General features: G+C 52.7%; 1 protein-coding gene across 4 annotated transcripts in view; it reads left to right on the top strand.

Annotated features, from left to right (window-relative positions):
- The window catches only part of GRM7 (glutamate metabotropic receptor 7), a 157,802-nt gene that overhangs the window by 100,406 nt on the left and 29,494 nt on the right, over window positions 1-27,902 (top strand). For all 4 annotated transcript variants that reach the window (XR_010441855.1, XM_064724457.1, XM_064724458.1 and 1 more), the window contains exons 5-8: window positions 1,800-1,940; window positions 4,785-4,985; window positions 8,655-8,794; window positions 18,286-19,221. Coding sequence is in view for 3 of the 4 variants with exons in the window: in XM_064724457.1 (XP_064580527.1) it covers window positions 1,800-1,940; window positions 4,785-4,985; window positions 8,655-8,794; window positions 18,286-19,221 (1,418 nt within the window). In the remaining variant the exon portion in view is untranslated. The remainder of the gene's footprint in view (window positions 1-1,799; window positions 1,941-4,784; window positions 4,986-8,654; window positions 8,795-18,285; window positions 19,222-27,902) is intronic.

The raw sequence follows: 27,902 nt of genomic DNA, 5'->3' as shown, positions 1-27,902 counted from the left end.
GCACTTTCCCCAGAGGTCAGTGAGTTTGGCACGTGGGGAGGGTTTATTGCTGCTCTTTCCCTGCCATATGGACATTGTACATCTCAGGACTGGATATCCCCTTTGAAATGCTCTTTTAATCAGGAGCAAAACCAAAATACACAGGTAGAAGTTTTGGTTGTGTGTCCCTAAAATCTGGATTCTGACATATCCATGAGAATGTTTTCCTTGGGGAATTTAATCCTATAAATGGTAATCACAGAATCACAGAAAGGTTTGGGCAGAGAAACAGTGCTGGCACAGAAATGTTCCTAAATGACTCATTTGTTATCAGTTAGCTCCAGCAGGTGTCCCGGGAGTTTTAACCCATTATTTACTCAATCTGTGGCAGGCCCAGGTGAGGTCTCTGCCTCAGGACAAGCAGAGCAGGGAGGGTTGGGGTCTCTGCCACCCCAGGGTCTCTTTTCCTGCACTTTGGTCCATTTAATTGTGAGAAGGTTTCACCCCAAGCTGCAGTCCCCCCTGAAGGGCTGGGCAGTGGTGTGGAGCTCAGAGTGCCCCCAGGTACTCACAGAGCTGCAGCCCAGCCCTGAGGGTTCTCCCAGCCCAGTTTGTGGTTTCCTTGCCTTTCCCAGGGGCTGCTTCAGGCTGGGGCTGTGCTCTGGCCTTGGCACCCTCCTGCTCTCTCCTGCCTTGGGTTTAACAAACGGCATGGTGGCTGCAGGCGGGATGTGAGTGAGCTTCCAGCCTGTCTCTGGGAGGGCTCAGGGCTGCTGTTTGTTCCTGGCTGCTCTTTGGGTGCCTGGGCTGTCCCTGGGGCTGGGCAGTGTGCAGAGCAGCAGCCTCAGCCCTGGCAGAGCCCAGCCTGGAGCTGGGTCAGTGGCACAGGGAGAACAGGCATTGACCCCGTTCCCATCTCCTCTCCAGTTTGCAAACAGCTGCCTTTGTGCTATTTTTACCCTGCTGGAAGGGCTGCCGTGCTCGTTCCCCGTGCCAGATGGGTTTCCTGAGCCTCAGCTCCATCCTGTGCTGTGCCAGCCCCTGTGGCTCTCCATCCCCAGCAGGGAAACCCTTGGCTGCAGGGCCAGGGAGGTTCCCCTGTCCATGGGAGGTGCACCTGCAGCCCTTCCTCGCTGCAGAGCCCTGGATGGGGCTGGGGCTGTGAGAGCTCATTGCTCCCATCCTTGCCCCCTCCTCTGCAGTGCCAGAGCAGCTGCAGTGCCCAAACATCCTGTGAGATGCCCTCCCCAGTGGGACTGCACCTGTAGGATGGCAGATCATTCACCCCAGAGCTCCTCTGGGCGCAGCCAGCATTCTCATCCTCCCCACCCCTGCTCTGCCTCATCCTGTTTCAGATTTGGGTATTTGAACTCCTCCACAACTCCCTTAGTAAAGGAGAAGCTCCTGTTGTGCTGGGGTGCCCTGGGGAGCAGGCACAGCTCTGCTCTGCCCACTGCAGCCACAGGCAGGTGAGCCCAGCACAGGTGAGATGTGAGGTGTGCCCTGGTGGGGCTGGCACAGAGCTCCAGAGGGACAGCTGGCCCTGGGAGGGCACTGCAGGGAACCAGCAGGGTTGAGGTGCCAGGAGCAGGGAAAGGGGGGCCAGGAGCAGGGTCAGTGCCAGGCTGCAGCTCCCCAGAGCAGCCAGGCCCCAGGGTCTGTGCCAGGCTGCAGCCAGGCCCCAGTGTGTGTGCCAGACACAGCTACCATGCCCCAGTGTGTGTGCCAGGCTCCCAGGGCACAGCAGCCATGCCCCAGTGTGTGTGCCAGGCTCCCAGGGCACAGCAGCCATGCCCCAGCCCTGCCCTCTCCCCCTGCAGGCTTTGACACCTACTTCACCTCTCGCACCCTGGAGAACAACAGGAGGAACGTGTGGTTTGCAGAGTACTGGGAGGAGAACTTCAACTGCAAGCTGACCATCACTGGCTCCAAGAAGGAGGAGTCGGACAGGAAATGCACAGGTAAGGAATGAACCCATCCCCTCCTCCTGCCCTGGGAACGGGGCACCAGCAGGGCTTTGGTTTGAGTGAGGGGCGGCTGGAGGGATTGGTTTGTTTGTTTGTTTTAGGTGGAGGATGGAACAATTTAGGAAGTGTGAGCAGGGTGTGCTGGCACGGAGCACCAGGGAGGGTATCTGCAGAGCCCTGTGTGTCTGTGCAGGCTGGGCTGTCCCTGTCCCCAGCAGGGCCCTGTGATGCTGCTGGGGTGCACGAACGAACCCTGAGATGTTTCTGCCAGCTGCCGAATTGCACCTTGTGCAAGTAAGAGCTGCCTGCTTGATACCGTGAGCGCTGCACAATCTTTAAATTAAATCTCTTGTTAATGATGACTATCACCAGGCTCTCAGCAGCACCATTGTGCCAGACCCTTTGAAGATGTGTTTAATTCTTCAGGAGCTGAAGCAGGCTCTGAACTCATCTCGCGCGAGCGCCGATGGAGTGGGATTTTGATGTCTGCCTGTGTGAATTATATGCCATAAAAATCGTCCTAGAGATACTATTTATTCCTCCTAACACGTCCCCTCTGTTGTGTGGTGATAACAATGAGAGCAGGGGGATCAGCTGAAGGAGAGGCGCTGGGAACAGGCACGTCTCGAGATGAAGGAGGGAGACCAGCAGCTCTCAAACCTGCATCTCACTGCTGGCATCTGAAAGAGATGGAACAAGTGGGATTCTTCTCTCTGTTCTCAGCACTCTGCTTTGGAGCTGTTTCCCTGCCTTTGTTGCAGCTGTTCTGCTGTGAGGATGTGCCTGAAGCCGGCCCCTGCTCCGTCTCTCAGGAATCAGGATGAGGAGCACTCCAGCCTCGAGTGGGAAGGGGGGTTAAACTGCTTCTCATCCCCTTCAAATACATCCTTTGGAGGCAAAAAATGCTCGTGTCAACACACTGCCTTTGTGTTCCATCTTCTCCTGGCATCCCAAGGTACTCACTGCAAACCCATGGGACAGAAGTGTGTTCTGAAATCACGCTGTGCTCGAGTGTCCCAGCTGCTCCACTGGCACACAACCATGCTGCTGTGGGCTCCTGCACATCCCCGGGTTAAAAACCAACAGAAAAGAACCTTCTTCTCAAAGGGGAGCAGAAATGGTGCAGATCTCAGAGATGATCAGAAATGGCGCAGCTCTCAAAGAGGAGCAGAACTGGTGCAGTTCTCAAAGATCAGAACTGGTGCAGTTCTCAATGAGGAGCAGAAATGGTGCAGTTTTCAAAGAAGATCAGAAATGGTGCAGTTGTCAATGATCAGAAATGGTGCTGGGGTTTGTTTTTACTTCCCATGGTTTTGCTCTGGCAGCACAGAGGGGCTCGTGGCTGGCCCCATGTTTTAGGCTGGTTCTCCAGCCCTCACTCCATGGACCCCAGGATGCCCAGACAGGGGCTGGGGGGTCTCTCGTGCCCCTTCCCCAGAGGCACCCACAGCGCTGCTCCTGCTGCTTCCATCTGGAGCAACTCGGTGCCTTCTGGGAGCTTCCTTCTCCTGCAGAGTAATTAATAATTGAATTTCTGTACTCCCATCACACAGGAGCTGCTCCTGGAGCCTGGGGTAAAACCTTCTGCCTGACTTCTTCAGCTCAGCCTCCGAGGGGGAAATATTCTCCACAATAATGTTGAAGTTGGAATTAAAATTGTGCCCATCACGTTTGGTTTATTCCTGCCTGCAAATGGACTCTGGGCCTGATTTGCTGCTCACTGCAACAGGGTGACACAAACTGGAGGGAACACTCTTCAGCCAGGCCTATTGATCTGGATATTTGCTGGTTTTTTTGAAGTCTGAACAATATTTGGTCCATAACATTTCATAACCATAACATTTACTCTGCAGGTTCTTTGCTGCTTCAGACGAGGGTTCAATTTCTAATTGCAGTGGAATCTCTTTAGGAGGCACCTCAGGCTATGTTTTGGTGAAGGACAGCACACTCCCAGCTGTAAATTCAGACATGTTTGGGGTGAGCAGTTACATTTGGCTCCACATCTGGAGTTACTGTGCACAGCTGATGTTTAATACCCAGCTGAGTGGCTGTTCCAGCACAGGGAAGCATCCTTGTTCTTGGAAATTCTACTGAGATTTAAAAACCTTTACTGTTTTCATGTTTGGACACCGTTACATTGCTCTGGGTTTTTCCAGGTGTGTTTTGCTTGGGTTCCTCTCCAAGATCTCTCCACTGCTGCAGGTTTTCCCCCTGCTGTGTGTGTGCCCAGTCGTGCTTCTGGAACTTGCTGTGGTTTATCAGTGCTGGTTGTGTGCAGCATTTCAATGCCAGATCCCCTCCCCTGGCATCCCTTCCTGCTGCATTGCTCATTTGGTTACAGAGCTGAAACCACTTAAAAGCATTTTCCTTGTCAGGGCTTGAAATCCTGATAAGTTCTGTAATCAATGAGAGGAGTGAATAATGAAAAGGATCCTGCCTGGAACCTCACCAGCTGGAAACTCACTTGTTAGCAGGATTTCAGGGCTTCCAGAGGAGCTGAGATGTAAAACTGGGGGTTTTGGTAGAGAGTGCCTCAACCATCATGGAATCCTGGAATGGTTTGGGTTGGAAGGGCCTTAAATCCCACCCAGTGCCATGGCAGGGACCCCTCCCACTGTCCCAGGTGCTCCAAACCCCGTCCAGCCTGGCCTTGGGCACTGCCAGGGATCCAGGGGACAGTTTCAGGGGAAAGGTGACAGTGACAGGAGCATCCCGAGGTGCCGTTAATTGCCCGTTAATTACCCGCTAATTGCCAGCGCATTCCTCAGTTCTCCGAGGCCCCGTCGGTGGCTTCTCTGAAGGGACCCTCTGTCCCTGAGTGTCGCCGTGTCCCCGCAGGGCAGGAGCGCATCGGGAAGGACTCGCACTACGAGCAGGAGGGGAAGGTGCAGTTCGTGATCGACGCCGTGTACGCCATGGCCCACGCCCTGCACCACATGAACCGCGACCTGTGCGCCGACAGCGCCGGGCTGTGCCCCGAGATGGAGCACGCCGGGGGCAAGCGGCTGCTCAAGTACATCCGCAGCGTCAACTTCAACGGTGAGACACGGCCCGGAACCTGCTGACACCCCTGCCACCTACTGACACCCCTCTGTCACCTACTGATATCCCTCGGTCCCCTACTGCCACCCCTCGGTCACCTACTGACCCCTCCCCGTTACCTACTGACATCCTTGCTCACCTACTGACTCCCCACTGTCCCCTACTGACCACTCCTGTCACCTACTGCCATCCCTTGGTCACCTACTGATATCCCCCGGTCCCCTATTGACACCCCCGGGTGACCTACTGACACTGCCCTGTCACCTGCTGATATCCCTCGGTCCCCTACTGACCCCCTCCCCATCACCTGCTGACCACTCCTGTCACCTACTGACCACCTTCATCACCTACTGACACCCCCCTGTCCCCTACTGACCCCACTGTCACCTACTGCCTTCCCTTGGTCACCTCCTGGCCCCCTCTGTCCCCTGCTGACCCCCCTCCATGGGGCTGGGGCTGGGCAGGGGTTGCTCTGGCTGCAGATCCTGCTCCCTGGTGCTCCAGGGGATTTTCCTGGGTGCCAAGGTGGGGCAGGGGGAGCTCTGTGCTGCTGTGTGTGACAGGAACAGCCTGGCCTGTTGTGCTGCTGCTCCGTGTCCCCAGCCCCAGAGCTGGCCATCCTCCTGCTGGGGAGCAGCTCTGCTGGTCCTGAGCTGGGACCCCCCTGCTGGCCCTGCTTTGGGGGGTCCTTGCCCTCCTTGCAGAGGTGCTGCCATCAATGCAGCCAGGCTGTGATGGAGAGGCTGGATGTGAGTGAGGAGCTCAGTGTGCATTTTGCAATCATGGTTGCCTGGAGGACAAAAGGCCCAAAATATGGAAGATGTTAAACCTCAAGTGCTCAGCCAGTGAAATTGTGGAAGTTGTGAAGTGCAGCTGCGTTTTTGCCAGTGCAAAGCTGAGGGTGCTGTGCATGGGAGCCCCTCGGGTGCCCAAATTGCCATGGATGTGCCCTGGGTACAAACTCCTGGCTGGTGACACCTGTGTCACTCCTGGCCTCCTCTCCATCATTCATTCCTCCCCTTGCAGTGATTAAGAGATGGAAGCCCTGCAACTTCAGTCAGGTTGTGTCTGGGTTTGAGGGCTTCCTGCAGGTGTCAGTGCCCTGTGTCTGCGTGGGGAGAAGCAGCTCCTTTGTTGGGAGCTGAATTAAATTGTCACTGCTCTGCATGAGCAAGGAGCTGCAGCCTGGAGACTGACACAGGTTCTGAACTGCTCAGTGGGCTCAGCAGAACCTGGGAAATCTTAACAGGAAGAAAATAAATCCTAAATGATCAAACACCGGTTAAATAACAACATGTTTTAATGACTGGAAGATCAAGGGTTATTTCTGAAATGCCTGTTTCCTCTCTGCCATGAGGTTTTCATACATCACTTTTAATTAATTTCATTATTTCGTGCAAGGAGCCTGAGCTGAGGCTGGATGGCTGCAGTGATGCAAAGCAGGACTGACAGACCCTGCAGACAGGTGGCACAGAGAGGGCTCCAGAGCCTCGCCCAGAGGTTAAGGAGGGCTGGCCCTGCAGAGCAGAGCCCTGGCTGGAGCCCAATTACTGCAGCTTCAAAGGGAGCAGAGGGACGCTCGTGCCTGCCCCGGGGTTAGCAGTGCTTGCCTCTCCAGCTGCTGCATGGATCCCACCTCCCCTGGGGCTGAGCGATTCCAGCACAGACTGTGAGCAGAGTGTGCTCCTGCCTGCCCTGTTCTGAGCCATGGTGAGCTGGGACTGTGCCTGTGGGGTCCCTGCAAGCTCCCAGCCCTGCTGGGACTGTGCCTGTGGGGTCCCTGCAGGCCCCCAGCCCATGGTGCTGTGCCTGTGGGGTCTCTGCAGGGACCAGCCCTGCTGGGACTGTGCCTGTGGGGTCCCTGCAGGGACCAGCCCTGCTGGGACTGTGCCTGTGGGGTCCCTGCAGGCCCCCAGCCCATGGTGCTGTGCCCCCCTGCTGCCCCCACGGCCATCCCAGGTCCCTTTCAGTGCCTTTGCTGGGGTTTGGGGTGCCTGTGGTGTGTGCTTGGCTGTGTCCCCCGAGGGTTTGTCCCTGCACTGGCTTTGGGGTGGCTGTGACAGTGGGGTCCATCCTCTGTCTGCCTCCCGACCAGCAGCCCTGCACCTTCCTGCGTGTGTCTGTTGCATTTTGGGAGCTCACCTGAGGTGTCCCTTTCTTGTCAGCTCTGACAAAGCTGAGCCTAACTCACCCTAAGCAGCCCTAAGAGTGGTGATCAGCCAAATCCCACTGAGCACTTTGCTGCCTTTCCTGAGGAGCCAAGGAATTACAGCCATTGCTGATTGACTCTGAGTGTTTCCACTCTGATGTATTCTGGCTGCATGAATCTGTAATGACAATTAAATATCTGCCTGGTGCTCACAAGGAACCAGCCAGGAGAGATTTCAGTGGGAGATTTTCTGTACCAGCCTTTGAACTGAATTTGTATCTGATCTCAGAGGATTGTAGGAGAGACAGGAAACAATTTACCAGGGCTGGAATGGAGACTATGCTAATTCACTCCTTCAAATCTTTTTTTCACTCCCCGGAATTCAATGAAGAATGGGAATCATGAAGAAAACGATAATCTTAAAGTTCAGTGCTACAACAGGAGAGATTTTTCATTGCTTTAGGGAAAAAAAGTTAGGAGGAGGAAGCTTTGAATATAGATATGCTGGAGGATTGTCATAATCTTCAATCTTGACACAATATTACTCTACCCCACCGCAGCCTATTTTAATATGTCTGGAAATAAATGTCACCCTGGAAGGTGCTGCTGGAGCTGTGAGGAAATGAGGCAGCGCTTTGGTTCTCCTCCTGGGAGGGTTCCCAGCAGGGCTGGGCTGATTAAATGCAGGTGTTTGTCCTGCTGAGACTCACCTGGGGCTCAGGTGTCAGGGCAGCTCCAGGCTTGGCCAGCACAGGAAGGGTTGGGGCTCTTGTCCTGCACTTGCCTGTGTTTGTCACTGGAGTGACTGGTATTATTTACCATTTAATAAAAGGTATTATTTACCATTTACATGGTAAATAAAGTTAATTCAGGGTCCTGCTCTGGGTCTGCCCAGGACACTCCTGTGGGAGTGCTACAGAGCCTGGAGAAGGGAGTGCATAAGGAATGCTCTTCCCAGGTAAGGGAGTGCACAAGGAATGCTCTTCTCAGATCAGGGAGTGCACCAGGAGTGCTGTTCCCAAGGCTGCTCTGTCCTCTCCCACCCCCATGACAGGAATGGACACTGTGGAGGAGGATGCTCATGGTTTGTATTTCTGGATGCATTCAAGACTCACCAGACTTGGGCTGGCTTCTGTCAGCAGAACCTCTCAGGAGCAGATGGGCCATTTTCTGGAGGGGGAAAGCAGCATTTAGAGGCTGCATTCACAGGAGTGGTTTCACTGGAGAACTCCTTGAGGACAGGGAGATGGGAGGCAGGAAGAAAAGCCTCCTGCTATTTCTGGCCTTGGGCAGAGCAGGGTGAGGCAGGGCTCACCTGGCCTTGCTGTGTTTGTTACAGGCAGCAGTGCAGGGCAGGGATGGTGGCTCTGTGGGACAGAGCTGGGTGGTGGCAGTGTCCCCTTTGGATGGCTGTGGGATGGTGGCCTTGGCCTGGGACGTGTTTCCAGTGTGAAAGCTCAAAGACTGGTAAAGCTTTGGTGCTGGGTGGTTGGATTTTGTCTGGTTTCCTTCCCCAGGCAGTGCTGGCACTCCAGTGATGTTCAACAAGAACGGAGACGCCCCGGGGCGCTACGACATCTTCCAGTTCCACAGCAGCAACACCAGCACGCCCGGCTACCGCCTGGTGGGGCAGTGGACAGACGACCTGCAGCTCAACGTGAGTCCCCTGCTCCTTGGCCATGGGCTCTGTAACCAGCTGGGACCTTGGCTATGGGCTCTATAACCAGCAGGGACCTTGGCTATGGGCTCTATAACCAGCAGGGACCTTTGCTGTGGGCTCTATAACCAGCAGGGACCTTGGCTATGGGCTCTATAACCAGCAGGGACCTTTGCTATGGGCTCTATAACCAGCAGGGACCTTGGCTATGGGCTCTATAACCAGCTGGACTTGGCTATGGCTCTATACCAGCTGGGACTTTGCTATGGCTCTATAACCAGCAGGGACCTTGGCTATGGGCTCTATAACCAGCAGGGACCTTTGCTGTGGGCTCTATAACCCTGGGACCTTGCTATGGCACCAAACCAGCAGGACTTTGTCTGGGCTCTATAACCACAGGACCTTTGCTATTGGCTCTATAGCCATCAGGACCCTTTGCTGTGGCTCTATAACCAGCAGGGACCTTTGCTGTGGGCTCTATAACCAGCAGGGACCTTGGCTATGTCCTCACAGCCCCACACTGCAGGTTCTGCAGAGTCTCCCTCTCCCCATCCTGCAGCTTCTCCCTGTACCCAGAGAGCCAGAGCTCCTCAGACTGACACAGACACAAGGTGCTCATGTAAATTTTATTGCTGCTGCATGGCTGCAGTCCCCAGGTGCCAGCTTGGGAAATGAAGCTGTGGTTTGTTGTAGTTTGAAACCACTGAGCTTTCACTTGCAGATGCTTTTTGGTTTTCCTTGTCTTTGGAAGGCTGGAATGAAATGTGTTTGCAGTGAGTCACTTTTCCAGTGGTGTTTTTAACCCTGTGGATGAGGTGAGCATCCCTTTGTGGGATGATGCCTGAAGGAAAGCTGGCACGTAGGAGCAGGTGCTGAATGCACTTTGATGTTTCCCAGAAAATCCCCAGGGCTGGTGGGTGGGAGAGCTGGAGACCGTGTCAGCCTCATCCCCCGAGCCTGGCCTGTGCCCTGGCTGGGTGCAGGGTCCCTGCTTGGCTTTGGGCACTTGCTGGCTCCTAGGGCAGGGTTCAGCTTTACTTTGTGCCTGGCCTGTGCCCTGGCTGGGTGCAGGGTCCCTGCTTGGCTTTGGGCACTTTGCCTGAGTTCTTGGTGTGCTGGGGCTCCTTCTGCGCCCCTGCTGCCACATCTCCTCTGCAAGGGGGACAGGACGGGCTGTGGGACACGGCACAGCCCTGACACCCCTCCAGAGGTGGCCAGGACACACTGGGGCGACACAGGAGGTGACACAGGAGGGGGGACCCCAGGGTGCCCCAGGGGTGCTCCCAGCCCGGACTCTCTCTGGACCCGGTGTCACACTTGGGGCTGGCCCTGTGACCTGTGGGGACACCTGAGCTGCCCCAGCCCTTTGTGCCTGGGCTGCCCACAGGGTCACAGCCACCCCCTGGCGTGGAACCAAAGCCCCCACACTTCCTATTTTTAATGTTTCCATGGTTTTTGTTAAACCAAGTAATTAATGTGGGTCACTGAGGGCCCACTCTTGGAGGCTGACCACACACAATATTTCACTCTCCTTGAATTTTGGCCCATTTTTATTTTCTGTGTTTGATTTGCTCTTTCAGTGCTTTTCAACTTTTGATGTTCTATATAAGGAAACCTATATTAACTTGCAATTTACAGTTCTTTTAGCAAAAAATATTAATATTTTATTAAGCAAGTCCTCCTTTATGTAAACTGCACATCCTGATTCATTAAAATTTAAAGCTAAATTAATGGAGCTTGATTTGTATTCCTGTTGTTGTGTTAAATGTTTCCATAAAAAGATCTCTTTCCTCACCCTCGTAGCCTCATGGCCACAGGGTCACATCAGCAGCTGAGATTCTCTCACTAGCTTCCCTTCTAATCACTCAAGTGTCCCAGTTTCCCACACAAATATATATCTAAGACAGTCCCTTTTGTATTATTGGATTATTTCTTACAATAATAAGGACAATTGTGGAGTCTAGAGAAGCCAAGGATTCCTGGAAATAACCAAAATAAATTCTATTAAATACATCCCAGGGAAAGCTACCAGAGGATGTGATTTGTCCTCAGTAATTATTGTGGCAATAACTCTTCAGGGGCTGTTTCCCAGTTCTATTTTCAAATACAACACCAGAGGGGAGAGCCAGGGTGTTTGGTGCAGGTTGCAGGGGGCAGCTCTGCCCTGGTGCTTTGTGTCCCTGGGGCTTTGTCCCTCCTGGGTGTCTGCATGCCCTGGGCATGGGGAAAGCTCTGCACACCCCACAGGTAAGGAAGGACCCTGCACATCCAGGGGGCAGGAGCTGCAGGACACCAGCTCGGTGAGTAAAGGTTTTCTTCTTCCTCATCATCCTCATTCCAGGAAGGAACAGAAATGTTTCACTGTGGGATTGCTCTGCAGGCTCCTGTGGGTGCCCTCAACAAGGTCATCTTCCCATTCATGGAACTTTATTCTCTGGCGTAATCTGGAGAGTGGAACCAGATATTTCCATGTCAGATTGCAGAGTAACAACACTCTCTTGTGCTTGTGTTGGCAGACAGACTGAGGAGAGCTTTAGCAAGTTCTTGGGACTCCCCAAATCTGCTCTTTCTTGTTGTTGATGAACCTGGCTGTATTAATTACCTGGGGCTGTCTGTATCTCAGGCCAGATAACAGAACATTTGATGACTTTTCACTGCAGCAAACCTGGGACACAGCAGTTGATGTGAGGGCGGAGCAATCACCCCTTTTCCTCTGCCTGCTTGGCAGCAGCCAGCCCAGCAGAGCTGTGCCCAGCACCCAGGGCACGGTTCAGTGGCAGCTTTGGCTGTGTTTCAGTGTCCATGCAAGGATAAAATGAGCAGATGTCTGATTTCACTGGCCTTGGCCAGGGCTCCATGCAGAGCCATGGCAGTGCTCTGCTCTCCCTGCAGCAGGGCTGTGATGCTGAGGTGTGCCCCCCCATCTCCCACCATTGGGGGCCAGGTAAGGCCAGGTGCCACCCCTCTCCTTGCTGAGGGCTGTGCCAAGCTCTGCCAGCCCCTGTCACTGCTGCAGGCAGGTTTGGAGTGCAGTGTTGGTAGCTGACACCCTCCTGCCCTGGATTCAGGCTCAGAGCCTGGCCAGCTCCATCCCTGCTGCAGCACAGCTCCCGTGGGAGGCAGAGACTCACCTGGTGCACTTGGGCTGGAGAGACAGAGATCCCCTGGCCACAGGAGAGCTGGGCTTTAAGCCAGGCCTGGCTCTGGGAGGCTGCACTCCCTGCCCAGGGCAGCTCCAGCCTCTCCAGAGCTGCTTGGACTGGCTGGAGCTTTGCTGTTTGAAATGCAGAGGTGCTGCTGGTGGAGGGGAGCCAGTGTGCCCTGGGGAGGATGAGGAGTTGGGTTTGGGCTGGTTTGCTTTTCCAGTGGCTCGTTTCAGTTTGTTGTTAGCCTGGGTTTTCCTTTGTGTCTGAGGCTTGTGTGGTTCCAGCAGCAGCAGGCAATGGGAGCTTGGCTGAAGGCAGCGTGGCCAGGGGACAGGTCCTGCCTCCATGGGGAGCTCCTTGTGCTTCTCTGTGGCTCTCAGACAAGGAATGAGCTCCTCCATGCCTTCCCTGTCCCATCTCAGTTCGGGAGGTGTCCTTGCTGTGTGAGCTGTTTGGACAAGGGGCACTGGAGGTGTGTGAGGAGCTGCCTGAGCAGCTCCCATCCATTGCTGGCTCCAAAAATGCAGCTTCTCCTGCTTGGAGGTGCCTGACACAAATACAAACACATCTCTCCTGGAGGAACTGGTGTGCCTGAAGGAGGAGGAAATGGATGGCTCCTAGAGGAAGCACAGCTTCTCCTGGGAAATTTGGGGATATTGCTTCTCTTCCTGCAGGTACAGTTAACTCAGCAGCTCCCAGGTTTATTATGTTTTCCCATCCCATTCCCTGTGCAAGGATCCCAGAACTGCCAAAATCAATAGGTGAAGGAAACATTTCCTGTGAAATTGTTGAACCTGCTCTTTCCAGGTGTTGGCCTTGTGCTGGAGCTGCAGAGACCTGGCTGGGCTGCTGCCCATGGACATGAGCTGCTCCTGGGGCCCGTGGGGTGCAGGGATCACCCATCCCTGGGCTGCTGGGACCCTGCCCATGGGCTGGAGGTGCTGGGAGATGGATGGGATTGATGATGATCAGTGTGGTTCCATGGGCACAGCTGTTCATGGGCCTGCTCTCCTCCTCAACCCCTCAGGATGTGGTGTGGGCCCCTGGATAACTCCCTGCCCCTGGATAACTCCCTGTTCCCTGGGCAGGCAGCTGGGAGCTGCTCTTTGCCATGGGGAGCAGAGTGTGAGATAAAGCCCTGCTTGGAATCAGGAGCATCATTGTTCCTGTCCGGGACACTGACACAGGATGGAGATTCCACCCTGCAGGCCTTTTTTACCCACAAACAGAAGCACATTGAGCAACTCTGTAATCCTCTGTGCAATTTATGTGAAACCTGCTCACTTCAACACCTCCTGAATCTGTTTGGGCTCAGGCTAATCAATTTACATGCCATAAACATCTCTGTTAGGGAGTTTGGAAATAAATGTTATGAATAGTGAGCTGGTGAAGAGAGTAATTAACTGTCTAACCTGCTGGCAAGGGACCTGGCTGTACCTGCCTTTTTCTGATGAAATATTCGAATTGGAATTGCATCCAAGCACCTCTCCAGTGCTGTTTGTTGCTGAGGAATATTCTGCCAACAGATGGTATTTGTCTAAAATAACACCTTCAAATTGATTTCTGTTCCTTGTTTTCTTGGGTTTTTGCTGGGTTTTGGGTTTTTCCTTTGGAGCAGAATGTGTTCAGGGTAGATGGAGTTTCTGGTTTTGGCACTGTTAGGGACACTCTGTGTGTCCTGCTGCCTGCTCCTGTCCCTGTGGGTGTCACCTCGGTCACTGGTGGCACAGGTGGCAGTGCCACTCCCTGTGGGTGTGTGCAGTGCAGTGGAGGGGATCATTTCCCAGCACTGATGCTGCTCATGCCCAGTCCCTGCAGAGGGATGTGCAGCTGTGGCACAGCCCTGGCCAGGCTGGGGCTGTCTGAGCCCAGGCTCTGTGACCCAGGGAGGGGCTGAGGGTGCCCCCATCCCTGGAACTGCCCCCAGTGCCCCCATGCCCAGCTGGCAGCAGCCCTGCCTTGTACTGCAGGAGTGGGTGTTGTTTGTTTGGTTCCCTGGTTAAATTCTGCAATCTCTCATTGCTCGTGTCAGCCCTGAGCAGCACAAACACCTTTAATGATCTCAACTTGCAGCATGAAGTGGAAGGGGACTTTTCAAACTACTGGCCTGCAGAATGGCCATGTGCTGGTTGCTCCTGCTCCAGAGGGGAGTGAGGCTGAAACAACCAGGTCCTGCATGAGCTGGGGCTGAGCTGGAATGGGGAGTGAGGCTGAAACCCCCAGTCCTGCACAGCAGTGTGAGAGTGCTTTCTGTCTGGGAGGGGTGTCAGCAGTGTGGGGTCTGTGTCTGCAGAGGCCTGTATGGGGTCTGTGTCTGCAGAAGACAGGGCACTCCAGGCACCCGTTCTGTTCCCTTCTTCAGGGTCTCCTTTCCCACCTCCCCTTGCTGGTCACCCTGGGAGGAGGTGGCAGCTGAACATCCCCGTCCCTGTGAGTGCTGAGAGCCTGGCACTGCCTGCCAGCCCTGGGGCACTCAGCAGGGCTGCAGGGACTGCGGCTGCCCCAGGTTCCAGTGGCACATCAGGGGCTGGCACCTGCCGGCGGTGCCAAGAGCCTGGTGACAATTACAGCAGCCAAACCTTGCTGCTTTGTCTCCATTTGTGTTGATCAAATCTGCAAGCAAACTCCTTTAATAAACTGCATGAGCAGCTCTGGGAGCTCTTGGCTTCGAGCTGCTTCTGTAGATCCCCAACATGACCCAGCTGTGTTTGCAAAATGAAATTCTGGTCCCACACGGATGCCAGTGCCGAGGGTGGTGGAGCAGAAATGATGACAGATGTGTCAGATTGTGCCTGTTTGCTTCAGGGAGCAGAGAGAAATCCCACAAAGCTGATTGAGAGCTCTGCTCACATCAGCCCATGTGAGCAGCCCTCGGAGTTGCAGTGTTTGAGCAGGGCACAGAGTTCCTGACAGGCCACATGTGTGGAGTGGGTCAGAAATAATCCATTAAATGTCCTTGAGCACTGATTTCTGCAGCAGGACTGCAATATCAGAGGTGTGATGTGGAATTCAGAGTGTCCCCAGCTAATTGTTCACAGGATGGACAATAATGGCTGGACATTGGGGCTGGGAGCACCTGGGACAGTGGGAGGTGTCCCTGCCATGCCAGGGTGGCACTGGGTGGGCTTTGATGTCCAAACCAGTTTGGGATTCTGGGATAATTCAGATTTTCCTTCGTTCTAAGCCACTTTAGGATAAAAAGTTGTCTTGGATTAGCTCTGCTTTCAGAAGATAGTTTTGCCCTAACCTATCCATTTAAAGAGACAAGGGCTGTGTGTTATAAATACACATTTGGAAGCACATGCTCTTTTTTCAATTAAGAAAATATTATGCAGGGGCTGCAGGATGAATAGTGAAGATGCATGGTCCACCCCCTTCCATTAGTGAGAAGACAACACAAAGCTGTAGGCAGATATAACAGCATTAAAATAATTAATTTTCCATTTTATTGTGCGTCAACAGAAATGCATAATAATAAGCATTTTTGCAAAAACTGTGGATTAAGCATTTTTCCCTCCATCAGTGGTGTGCTGGCAATGTCCTTGCTTTAATGTAGAACAAATGGCCCTTGGATCTCATTAAAGATGGTGCTCTGAGAGTTCTCAGTGCTGCTGGGGCAGGGCTGCTGGAAAAAGGTGACAAAAGACAAAGGAGAAGTAGAAATCAAAGGGAAATAAAGAGGGTTGAGAATTGATTCTTGAGGGAACCCCAAAGAGGAGGTGGGAGAGAGCTCTGCCCCTTCTGGGGTGACAGAGCAGTGCTGGGGTGGCTTTGGGAGGAGCAGGGAGCACCCAGGGGCTGGGCTGGGACTGTGCTGGGGACCCCATGAGGGGCTGGGATAATGGGGTGGGATGGAATGGGATCCATGGGATAATGGGATAGGATAATGGGGTGGGATGGAATGGGATCCATGGGATAATGGGATAGGATTTAGGGATAGGGTAATGGGATTGGGATCCATGGGATGGTGGGATGGGATAATGGGATGGGATGGAAAGGGCTGGAATGATGGGATGGCATGGCATGGGATAATGGGATGGGATTGAGGGGATGGGATTATGGGATATTGGGATGGGATGATGGGATGGCGTGGCATGGGATAATGGGAAGGGATGGGATGGGATAATGGGATGAGATGGAGCACTGTGAGTTCCCACTGCAGCTGGAGCAGCTCTGCATCCTCTCTGGCTTATCACCACTGTTATCTCTTCAGGGATTTCAGTTGATATTTTGCAGAAGACTCTGCCGAGGATGTGTTATTGACATATTCTTAGCTTAAAACCATTATCACGGTAAATCCCTGGATTTAGAAGCTAATTACAAGACATTAATAGCTGAGCCTGAAGAGCTAAGTCATGCAAATATTGCTGTCTGCAAAGTGGAATATACACAAATGTCTGAAGTGCTGAGTTAGGAGCTGCAGTCTGGAGGTGGCAATAAATCTGAGCCCAGTCCTCGCCGCTGGCTGCTGTGTGTCCCTGAAATTAATGGCACCATCATTATGAAAGTGGGATCAGGGAACGTGGCTATTTTCTTCCCTGAGTCGGTTAATTACCACTAATGTAATTATTTTTGTACTGATTTTTATTTTAATCAAACATTGCACGAAACAATTAAGTTCAGAACAAATGGCTTATTATGGAAATGTTTGTGGCGGAGGGAAGCAAAGCAGCAATGTTTGAATTATCCCCAGATATTGAGTTACTTTATTCATTAACGTGAACAATTACATTAGGCCTTATGAGACAGACTAAGCATTTCTTGTTAATGTTTGTTCTATAGTGAACATAATGAGAATGTATATTGGGAGTGGATGCAGTCCTTCTTGCTGGAGGCATTCAGGAGCTGGGGATGGGTGGGAGCAGGGAGAGCATCCTCCCTTCCCAGGGATGCAGGGATCCAATCCCTCTTTTCAGGAGCAGACCTCTAGAATATCTCTCATTGAGGGATTATTTTTATTTTTACAGCGTTCACAGAAAGACTCTTGGTACTCCAGTGTGAGCAGAGTGTGACAACTTCAGGGTTTGTGTTTTCACAAATGTAAAAGGAAGATGATACAGGATCTATTTTGATTTAAATTAGGAAAGTGCAAGTTAATTCTTCAATTTAAGACTTGCCCATTCAAGTCTTCCTGTCTGTATGAATAATGAAGGCAGCTGATTCAAGAAACTCATCTGAGAACTTTGACTGCTTGTAGGGAAAATCATGGAGCTTGTCAGCACTTAAGTGACCTAAGGAAAAATAGCTGAAATGTTGTTTTTTTTAATGACACTCACATCTATCCCAGGGGATTAGGGGATTTTGTGTTTGGAAAGGACACACACACAGAGCAGCTGCTGGGCTGGTACCTGGTGCTGGGAATGCCAGGCCCTTCCAGGCTTCCAGTCTGGGGCTCCAGTGCTAAACCTTCCTTGTTCTTGGGGGCTGGGGAGTGGCTTTAGTCAGGCACAGTTTGAAATGATTTGTGAGTCCAGTTTTCCACAGTCCTTGGGAGCCTTTGTTGCCTGCCTTGGGGTTTAGGACTCTCCAGACTGCAGAGTAAGTGAGACTTTCCATGTATTTAATGTAATCATTTATCATTTGCATTCCCAGAAGCACATGTGGTATTTCAAAAGCTGAATGTGACTTTGAAATGAAATATTATCTAATTATTGCTTTTTTCAGTGATGACCATTTTCTTTGTCCTTCATATTTCTCACCTGGCTTGTGTAGCAGAGCCTCCCCCATTCTCACTGACCCATGCCCTATAGAAACACATTCCCACCTCATTTCACACCTTCCCCTGGTCAGTAGCAGTTCCAGGAGGGGAGATCTCTGCTCTGTCTCGGTAAGAAGCCCCAAGGTTTGTGGGAAGCAGCCTTGCAAGTCTAAGTCCTGCCTTCCCTCGAGGTTTGCAGTGTTGTTAATAATTCTCATATAATTCTCATGTGGTTTATCTGGGCTTGGATATCACTCCATCAGACTCAACGAGAAACAGAAATGAGAAATGGAGGCAGTGAGCACAGTTAGGGCTCACACAGAGGCACCAGGGTGTGGTTCTGGGACTCTACCCATGAGAATTTTATCCACTTGGGGTTTGTGTGTTGGGGCTCCCCTGAGTCCCCTTCCTTCCTAGCTCACGTCTGTGGCTGCCAGCCCTAGCCCTAACCCTGACCCTGTGTGTGTCCCTGTCCCACAAATTGAGGAGATGCAGTGGGGTGTGTGCTGTGTGTATGAAGCCAGGCCTAACCCTGACCCTGTTTGTCCCATCCCACAGATTGAGGAGATGCAGTGGGGTGTGTGCTGTGTGTATGCAGCCAGCCCTAAGCCAGGCCTAACCCTGACCCTGTTTGTCCCATCCCACAGATTGAGGAGATGCAGTGGGGCGGGGGCGTGCGCGCCGTGCCCCCCTCGGTGTGCAGCCAGCCGTGCCGGCCGGGCGAGAGGAAGAAGATGGTGAAGGGCATGCCGTGCTGCTGGCACTGCGAGCTGTGTGACGGGTACCAGTACCAGGCCGACGAGGTCACCTGCCTGCTGTGCTCCTACAACGAGCGGCCCAACGAGAACCGCACCGGCTGCCGCTCCATCCCCATCATCAAGCTGGAGTGGCACTCGCCCTGGGCCGTCATCCCCGTCTTCCTGGCCATGCTGGGCATCGTGGCCACCATCTTCGTGGTGGCCACCTTCATCCGCTACAACGACACGCCGATCGTGCGCGCCTCGGGCCGCGAGCTCAGCTACGTGCTGCTGACGGGCATCTTCCTGTGCTACATCATCACCTTCCTGATGATCGCCAAGCCCGACGTGGCCGTCTGCTCCTTCCGCAGGATCTTCCTGGGGCTGGGCATGTGCATCAGCTACGCGGCGCTGCTCACCAAGACCAACCGCATCTACCGCATCTTCGAGCAGGGCAAGAAGTCGGTGACGGCGCCGCGGCTGATCAGCCCCACCTCGCAGCTGGCCATCGCCTCCAGCCTCATCTCCGTCCAGCTCCTGGGCGTCTTCATCTGGTTCGCGGTGGACCCGCCCAACATCATCGTGGATTACGATGAGCAGAAAACTATGAACCCCGAGCAGGCGCGAGGAGTGCTCAAGTGTGACATTACGGATCTACAAATCATTTGTTCCTTGGGCTATAGCATTCTGCTCATGGTGACGTGCACTGTGTATGCCATCAAGACTCGGGGGGTCCCGGAGAATTTTAATGAAGCCAAACCCATTGGATTCACTATGTACACTACCTGTATAGTATGGCTTGCCTTCATTCCAATATTTTTTGGCACTGCCCAGTCAGCAGAAAAGGTAGGTGAGAGTGCCCAGGATCCGCTGTGCTTGCAGCCACGTGCTGGTGCTCAGCTTTCCGTGGATTTCCAGCTGAGCTCTCCAGCCGCTCGTTCCTGACTCAGGGCAAGCTGTGGCACTGTTTTCCTTCCCCGTTTAGCTGGTGGGCCATTCATTTAAAGAACTGGCAAATGATCAATAGCAATCACGTTAGCCATTAGTTTTATTGTTGCATCTATTTCAATTGTTTCTTTACAGGAGGATAAGTGGGAATTAGCTGTCATATTACCCACAAAGAGGCATCTCCTAACTAAATCACTTTGAATACAAGATGTAAGTGGGAGAACTGTCAAAAAAATACCCAGGTGGGCTCCTGTGCCTCTGGAGCTGAGGGCAGTGTGGAGTGTGATGAGTGCTCTGCTCACAAACAGCCCCAGGACACATTTACACCACGGTGTAAAGGTCTGTCCTGAGCTCCAGGGGCTGGGCCCAGCAGCTCCAGCTGATGCTCCATGATGCAGATTCACCTGGAGAAGAGCTGTCATTTCAGAGGGATTTGGCACCCTGTTTCAGAGCTGATGCGGGATCAGTCTGTAGTGTTTACCCCTCCACCCCAGCCCAGCCTGTGTCCCTGTCCCCGTGTCCCCACAGGGCTGTGCAGCTCCTGGGCTCTGTGACCAGGCTCGGTGCCCACCTCCTGCCCCTGGGGCTGTCCCCTCCTGCCCTGCCCTGCCCAGGGCTGTTCTGCAGGAGCTTTGCTGCTTTTCCTCCTTTTCTGGCACTCCTTTTGGGTGGGGGTGCAGGGATTGTGCTTTTTGGTGCTTGCCACTGATTTCCTGTCAGATATTCCCTCTGGAAAATATCGTGCCTTAGCTGAGGCATGCACGTCTGCTGAAATGGAAATTGCACCTGCTGGAAAGTCTCATGCAGCACGATCTCTTCAGCTGAGCAATGGGGTTATATATAACACTGGGGTTCCAGGGGATGGATTTATTTTATTCTATCGATAAATACAAGCATAATGTTGTTGGGTGGAAGGCATATTGTAAACACCTGCCTTGTTCAGGGCAGAGAATAACACCTCCAACAACAAAAAACCAAACCCTAGCAAAGTGCTTCAGGTAATTCATAAAAGGTGCATAATTCAAGCAGGAGCTGCTGCAGCAGGTGGAGGGAGGCCAGAAATCTGAGATTCTCCAGGATGGAGATGAGCCATGAGGAGCAGGAGAGGTGGCACGTGGTAAAAGCAGATATCAGACATTTTTACAGCTTGAGTTCACTCACCCTGTTTCTCTGTCCACATCAGAAATGGAGAGAAGGTGTGGCTGGTTGTGATTTATGGCTCAGCTCTGATTTATGGGCTGTGTTATCCTGTACTGTGTATCCTGCTCTCCCTGCCTGGGCACTGTGCAGCTCTGGGCTGTGTTATCCTGTATGGATTGTGTATCCTGAAAATGCTGTGCCAGCTGTGAGGCAGGGCTTGTGCTGTCCCTGCTCAGACAGGTCCTTCCTTTAGAGTGTACTTGATGGAAAGCCACTGTGGCTTTCAGCTGAAGGAGGGGAGATTTAGACTGGGTATCTGGAAGGAATTCCACCCTGTGAGGGTGGGGAGGCACAGGGTGCCCAGGGAAGCTGAATATTCCCCCATAATCTCATTTTCTCAGATTATGTCATTGTTATGTTTTCATGTTTCGTAGATGTTCTGCTGCCTCAGAGCTCTGATTGCTTTTATTTAGTAATTGTGCTGGGATTAAACAAATGCATTGCTGAATGTTTACAAGCCAGTGAGAACTGTCAGAGTGCTCCTGAAGTACATCCTGCCAGTGGGGCTCTTCTCCTGAATGATCTTCAGGGCTTTTATCAAGTTCAAAAAGTTCTAGCTGTGCCTCTGAGTGAGGGGTGACTGCTGTTCAGCCACTGTGGTTGTCCTGCCTGGGAGCTTTGTTCATCCTGCAGTGATGAGAAATGGGGAAAAGGTGAAATGGGGAAAAGAGCTGTCACCTTCCATCAGCTTCTTTCTGCATAACTTTCACATGTAAACTGTTGGGGGTTTTTGCGGGGTTTGTAGGTGTTGTAATGAAATTTGAGGTGCCTAATCCCATCAGCTCTTCCACCTTCCTTCGTGTTTCTCTATTTTTTTCAGTGCCCCTTTTATTCAAATCAATAAGCAGGGCAAGTCAGGCATATTTGGCAGCAACACTTTTACTTATTGTGTTGAGTGTTCCATAAATACTATAATTTGAAGACACATGCAAAACGGGTCCTTGTTCAGATTAAATAATGTCACATTAGCACAGGAGCACTTCAGTCTCTGTTCTATTTTTTGGTGGAACTAAGTTACCCTTCAATTCTGTGTAACACAAATACCAATTAGCCAGGTAGGACACACGTTTATTTTCTCCCTTGGGAAGGCTTGGGCTGACAGTTGCCATAGCAACCCTGCATGTGTAGATTTGGGAGTTAGAAGGAATTTAATGCAAGATTTGTTGGAGTTTCACGCTGTGGGATGGTGGAGGAACCCAGGCTCTGAGGCTCCCAGGGAATGTGCCTGGCTCTGCCATGGTTTGGGGCTCTCCCAGGGACAGCTTTTGTGCATTGCAGCTTTTGTTTCAATCTTTTTATCGTTTTTGTTTAAAGGAGGATTCTGACAGCAGGAATTCCTCATTGATGCACTTTCACTTCATTATCTGCCTGTTCAGATGCTGAAGTGCTTAATTCCATCCAGCCTGGGCTGTGTCCCTGAGAGCAGCCTGGAGTTTGGGGATCTGGCACTGGAGCTGTCCTGAGTGAAGCCTGAACTGAGGAGCAGCTTCAGCTCAGGCAGCTCTGACCTCCACGAGCTCTGGAGAGCCTCAAAGCACAGGGTACTCCAGAAAATCCACTTCTGTGAGTACTGGAGCTCCACCTTTAATTGAGGAGAAATTAGGTGTTCTCTGAAACCTAGGGGTGAAATACTCAGTGGAATTTTTGGAAGGCTGATGACCTTCACTACAAAGGTGATCCTGGCCTATGTTTTTATCAGGTTATACAACAACACTGCTGAAAAATCTATAAAAACCCTTGTGAAAACCTTTGAGTGTCTGTGGGGTTTCAGTTCTAATTTCTGCAGAACTGAACAAAAACTTCAAGCACAGCTCCTGGGTAAAGGTCTCAGTGAGATTTCCTTTGTTACCTCCTGCACTCATTGGCCTGGTTCTGGAGTTGGCACTGGGGTTTGGGAAAGTTCTGGAGTTGGCACTGGAGTTTGGGAAGTCTGGAGTTGGCACTGGAGTTTGGGAAGGTTCTGGAGTTGCCACTGGAGTTTGGGAAGGTTCTGGAGTTGGCACTGGAGTTTGGGAAGTCTGGGGTTGGCACTGGAGTTTGGGAAGGTTCTGGAGTTGGCACTGGAGTTTGGGAAGGTTCTGGAGCTGGCACTGGGGTTTGGGAAGGTTCTGAAGCTGGCACTGGGGTTTGGGAAGGTTCTGGAGTTGGCACTGAGTTTGGGGAAGGTTCTGGGGCTGGCACTGGAGCTGGGTGTGCCAGGGATGGCTGGGGAAGGAGCCTCTGCTCCTCACTTGGTGTCCTGGAAAAGCAAAGACATTTGGGCATAAATAAATTACCCAGAGTGCTGTAACCCCCAGCAGGGCTCTCTGGAAGGGGTTCCTGCCTCTGCTGGCTCCTGGCACGGATTGCCCCAGCACTGCCAGGCAAAGGGAGCCTGCAGGGCCGCTGAGGATGCAGCTCTGCTCTGTGTGCAGCCAGGGCAGGCACTGAGAGGCAGGGAGGAGCACACGTGCACACCCAGAGTGAAACAGGCGCTGATTGCAGTGATTAGATGCTCCTCAGAAGACCATAAATTAACGGTGATTATGATTCTTGGAAGAACAGAAGCAGAAGGTGCAGTAACGTGGCTCTGCTTTATCACATTTGCTGCATTGTAATGCTCCTTTAATGTTAATATGTACTTTTGTAGTAAAACCTAATTGCAAACACTGAGCAGGAGGAGCCCAGGGCCACAATCGCGTTCCACATAATTACCTGGCAGGGGGGGCTCCCCCAGCCAGCAGTGCCACCAGCACAGCAGGTGGGGCTGGCACAGGGCTCTGCAGGGAGGGCAGAGCTGGTGATGAACCCCAGCCCGTGGGCTGAAATGTTTGGGTTTTGGAGAGCTCTCTGTGCCAGGGAGATCAGGACCATGCTGGGTTTGCTGTGCAGGAATGGCAGAGCTGGCAGGGTCGATGAGCCCCCAACCCAAAGGGTGAAATGTTTTGGTTTTGGAGAGCTCTCTGTGCCAGGGAGCAGCAGGACCACGCTGGGTTTGCTGCTCTCTCACAGGGGACACGGGCTCAGTTAAGCAGAAGTGGCTTCATCCCTGTCCCCAGGGGCTGCTGTGTCACCAGGGACCCTTTGAAGCCTCTGAGTGGCTGCTTTGATGTCTGATGTTGGCACTGAGGGATCTCTTTGCTGTGATAATTCCAGCCTTTTCCATTCCCAGCTGTGCTGAGGAGACAGAAAAGGGAAATTATTTGGAAGATGGGAACATAAATGGAGCCCAGAAGGGAGAGGGCATCGCAGAGGTGGAAATCAGAGAATATCCTGAGCTACAGGGATCATCCAGTCCCACTCCTGGCCCTGCCCAGACACCCCAAATCCCACCCTGGCATCCCTGGCAGGGCTGTCCAAAGGCTCCTGGAGCTCTGGGGCTGTGCCCATCCCTGGGCAGTGCCAGCACCCTCTGGGGATGAGCTTTGCCAAAACCCAGCCTGGGGCTCCCTCCGAGGCACTGGGGCAGCCCTGGCAGCTGCACCAGCTCCTCCCCGGGTTTCTCCGTCTCCACTGTGACCATTCAGCACCAGCCCCAGGTGTGGGCAGGCTCTGTGTGACTGCAGCAGCAGATTTGGGAACGTTTTGGTGCCTTTCCACCTGTGAGCCCGGCTGTGGCACAGGCACTGGCCCGTGGCTCTTGGCTGCCCCTGCCCTGTGTCACCCTTTATGTCACACAGGAGAAGTGGGGAAGGAAGGTCCCTTTTCCCCTGGAATTTCGGGTGCATGTTTAACTGCCTCTGGCTAAAAAGCAACACGATTTTTAAAGGGAAAACGTGTAGGTGTTTAATGCATAGTGTTGACACGTACTTTTTTTGTTCTTCTTTTTTTTTTTTTTTGGAAAACGTCGCATTGCCAGGACGGTTTTGCATCTGAAAAGCCAACCCTGCTCGGGCCCTGGCAGACCTATCAACAGTTCTTATCTGCAGCACGAGCTGACAGCCCCTCACCGGGAAATAATTGCAGCTCCGTGGAGTCCAGGGCAGTAATTACTGTGTTGGTGAAACTTTTCCCTGTGCTTGCCTTGTGATATCTCTGAATGTCAAACCCAGTGGGCATCATTTCCCTGCACAGACTCTGCCCCACTGCTGGGCAGGGCTGGGGGTTTCCAGCTGGCTGAGTGGCTGAGGCAGCCCAGGAAAGCTCAGCCTTGCCAAGCCCTGTGCTGGCATTAACGCTGGGCAGGGTGGGCTGAGGCAGGCACCAATGGGAGCTGTGGCTGTGGGGTTATGGAACAGCTCCTCAAAGTCAGTCAGGAAGGAATCAACCACAGAATAAGCAGCTCCAGGCAGGGGAGGGTCAGTTTGCTTGGGTTCTGTTGGTAGTACCAGTTTCTGATCCTGTATTCCCACAGGAATGGTGAATCCACCCTTGGGTGCCCAGAGCCAGTGGGAGTGGGGCACCTCAGGAGGTGATGGACGTGGTGCTGCTGTGGGTTCATGGTGGCATTTGGTGATCCCAGGGGGACTCTGTCATTTCAATGAGTATTTTGCATCCCCTGTGTGTGCAGGGTTAAGGTAAGTGGTGCTTCCCCAAGGCACTGACCCATCCCTGCAGCCCTGATCCCCTTCCATGTGCATGTTTGAGGAGAGCCCCTTTTGGGGGCTCAGGAAGTGCTGTGGGTCACAGCCAGAGCACAGGGGCTCTGCTGGGGCTGGGGATGGAGCTCCTGCTGCAGAAATCCTCAGCTCCCTTTGCTGCTGCTTGGTTTGGAGTGAGCTCCTCACCCTGCAGGGCATCCCAGGGCACACAGAGCCAGCCCAGCCCCGATCTGAGAGAGCAGAGCTCAGCCAGGCTCTGCCCCTGTGTTGAACAAACACAATCTGCTGTTTGGAGGCAGAAATAATGGCTGCTGATTCTGAGCTCATCAGCAGCAGAGCCTGGAGGGCCCCTTCAGTACAATGGCAGTTATGCAGATGGTTCTCATTTCCTCGCTGAAGGTGGATGCTGGAGTCAGGGTTTGCTTTCATCGGGGCTTTCAGCAGCAGGAATTGGTCCTTGAGCACTCCTGGCAGCTCCTGTGAGTGGGTGATGAGAGCAAAGGGCCCCAGATGGAGCAGCCCTGCAGAAGGAGCATCCCTCATGGCTGGAGTGGAGCTTCCCTTCTGTTTGCTTTAGAATAAACAGGAACAAAAGGAAAAACAAGGAGAACTGCCAGGGGAGGAGCAGGAAGGGCCAGGGGAAGTGGAAGTCTTGTTTGGCATGGGTGACACAGAGAGTGAGTGACATCCCAGGGCACTGCCAGGGCACCATCCTGCCCAAACCACTGTGGGTGAAAAGAGCATTCAGCCCTGGAGTCAGCTATGCATGGAATGAGTGGGAAGGGACCCCAAATCCCACCCAGTGCCACCCCTGCCATGGCAGGGACCCCTCCCACTGTCCCAGGGTGCACCAGCCCCAGTGTCCAGCCTGGCCTTGGGCAGTGCCAGGGATCCAGGGGCAGCCCCAGCTGCTCTGGGCACCTGTGCCAGGGCCTGACCACCCTGGCAGGAGCAATTCCTTCCTGGTATCTAAACCTGCCCTCTTTCAGCCTGTTCTCCAAAATGAGTAACACCCCCCGAGCTGCAGGCACTGGAAAGGGAATCCCCTCTCCACAGAGCAGGGCCTCTGTGGATCCTGGAGAGCTGCTCTGACACCAGCATCAGCTCCTCTGAGCTCAGCACAGCTGGGCACAGCTGCCTTTGCCGGGGAGAACAGAGCTGCTCTGCAGGGACCATCTTCAGTGCAGCAGGGCCAGCCCAAGGCAGAGCAAAAGGTAGGACTCTCTGTACATAAGAGAGCAAAAGGTAGGACTTTGTACGTAAGAGATGGGCACAAAAATATTGACTGGCAGGATTTATTTGTTGTTCTAAGTGGCTTAAGCAGGCATGTAATAATAATAAAAATAGAAACCATCACGCTCACTCATAGAAATTGCCTCATGTTTTGTCTTTGAGGCATAAGCTTAGCAGAAGGTTAAAGAGAAACAACAGTGGATTTTTGTAGACTAAAGCAAAAAATTTGCGTCCCAACCCTACCATGTCCAAAGTGATTTGGGGGGTGTTTTTATTTCTGCAATAGCAGCTTTTCTTGCACTGTTAATTGCTCATTAAACACCATCCATTCAGTCTTTAGCTGCCTCTGCCTCAGCAGGGAAAGCTGAGCCTTAGCCCTGCCCAGGCTGAGCCTCATGGTTTCAGCAGTGACAAATAATGTGTGTGTTGTAAATTGAATAACTCGAGTGTTCACAAGCTCCACGTTGGCCTTACCTCTAGAGACACTTATTTAAGAGAGGGAGTAGGAGGACAAAACAAGCGAGGAACAATATGCTCTCATCTTCCTCTTGTTCCTCTGATTTACATCTCCGGCATCAGAGCAGCCTGTAATGCTTAATGGAGATAATTAAATATCATTTGGAGACAAGATAGCTCTTTTTAGTGGGAGCAGCTCCTGCTGCACCTCGGAGCTGGCAGCAGTAATTCACAGGGAGCTGCACGGGAGAGGCAGGGGAGGCTCAGCAGACTCTCCTGGGTGGCAGGAAGGGAAAGCAAAGGAAATCAATTCCTTTAGCCAAGGTGCTTAAACGTGATTAGAGCTGAAGAAAGTCTTGTGAAAACTGGTATTAGGGAGTAGTTAAGATTTATTCTGGTGCCTTAATTGGAGGACCAAGGAAGTCAAGTGATTTGATTCTGCAGAAGTTGAGAATCAATGTTGTTTTAGCAGGTTTTATTGACTGGAAGATGAACTCTGATAATGACTGCAGATAAGCAAGGGAGGTCAGGCCTGCAGATGTCCCTGGTGGTGCAGAAGGGATGAGCCCTGTCTGGGCTGGGTCTGATGGGACTGAGCCAGCCTTTCCTGGGGCACAGCACAGCCCAGCGGGTCTGGGGCTTGGGGGCTGTCTGGAACCCAGCCCGGGGTCCTGGGCTTGGGAGGTGATGCCCAAAACAGCAGCGACCAGGTCAGGTCCCACAATAGCATGGGCTGGGTCAGGTCCCAAAGAGTCAGGTCCCAAAACAGCATGGACCAAGTCAGGTCCCAAAACAGCAGGGACTGGGTCTGGTGCCAAAGCAGCATTGACCAAGTCAGGTCCCTGCAAAGCAGCTTGGCCTGGCCCAGCCTAGCTTGGCTTGGAGCAGAATTCAGCTTGATGCTCTCTGTCCTGGCCTAGCTCAGCCCAGGCCAGCTCAGAGTAGAACCCAGCTCAATCCTCTCTGTCCCCTCATTGGCAGCAGGTACTGTTTGTCCCCAATCCCGTTTGTGTTCTCAGGCTCCTGTGGGGCTGCAGCTGCTGCAGCTGTGCCATGCAATAGGGCACCAAACAGCTCTGGGGAGCTTTCACAGCGCTCAAGGCACCAATAGCCAGGCTCTGCTTTTTTATCCTGTTCAGACCCATTAATCAGTTACAGATCCACATTCGT

This window comes from Zonotrichia leucophrys, chromosome 12 (genome assembly GCF_028769735.1).
Source record: "Zonotrichia leucophrys gambelii isolate GWCS_2022_RI chromosome 12, RI_Zleu_2.0, whole genome shotgun sequence".
Lineage (NCBI taxonomy): Eukaryota > Metazoa > Chordata > Aves > Passeriformes > Passerellidae > Zonotrichia > Zonotrichia leucophrys.
This window is presented reverse-complemented; position numbering and strand designations above follow the sequence as displayed.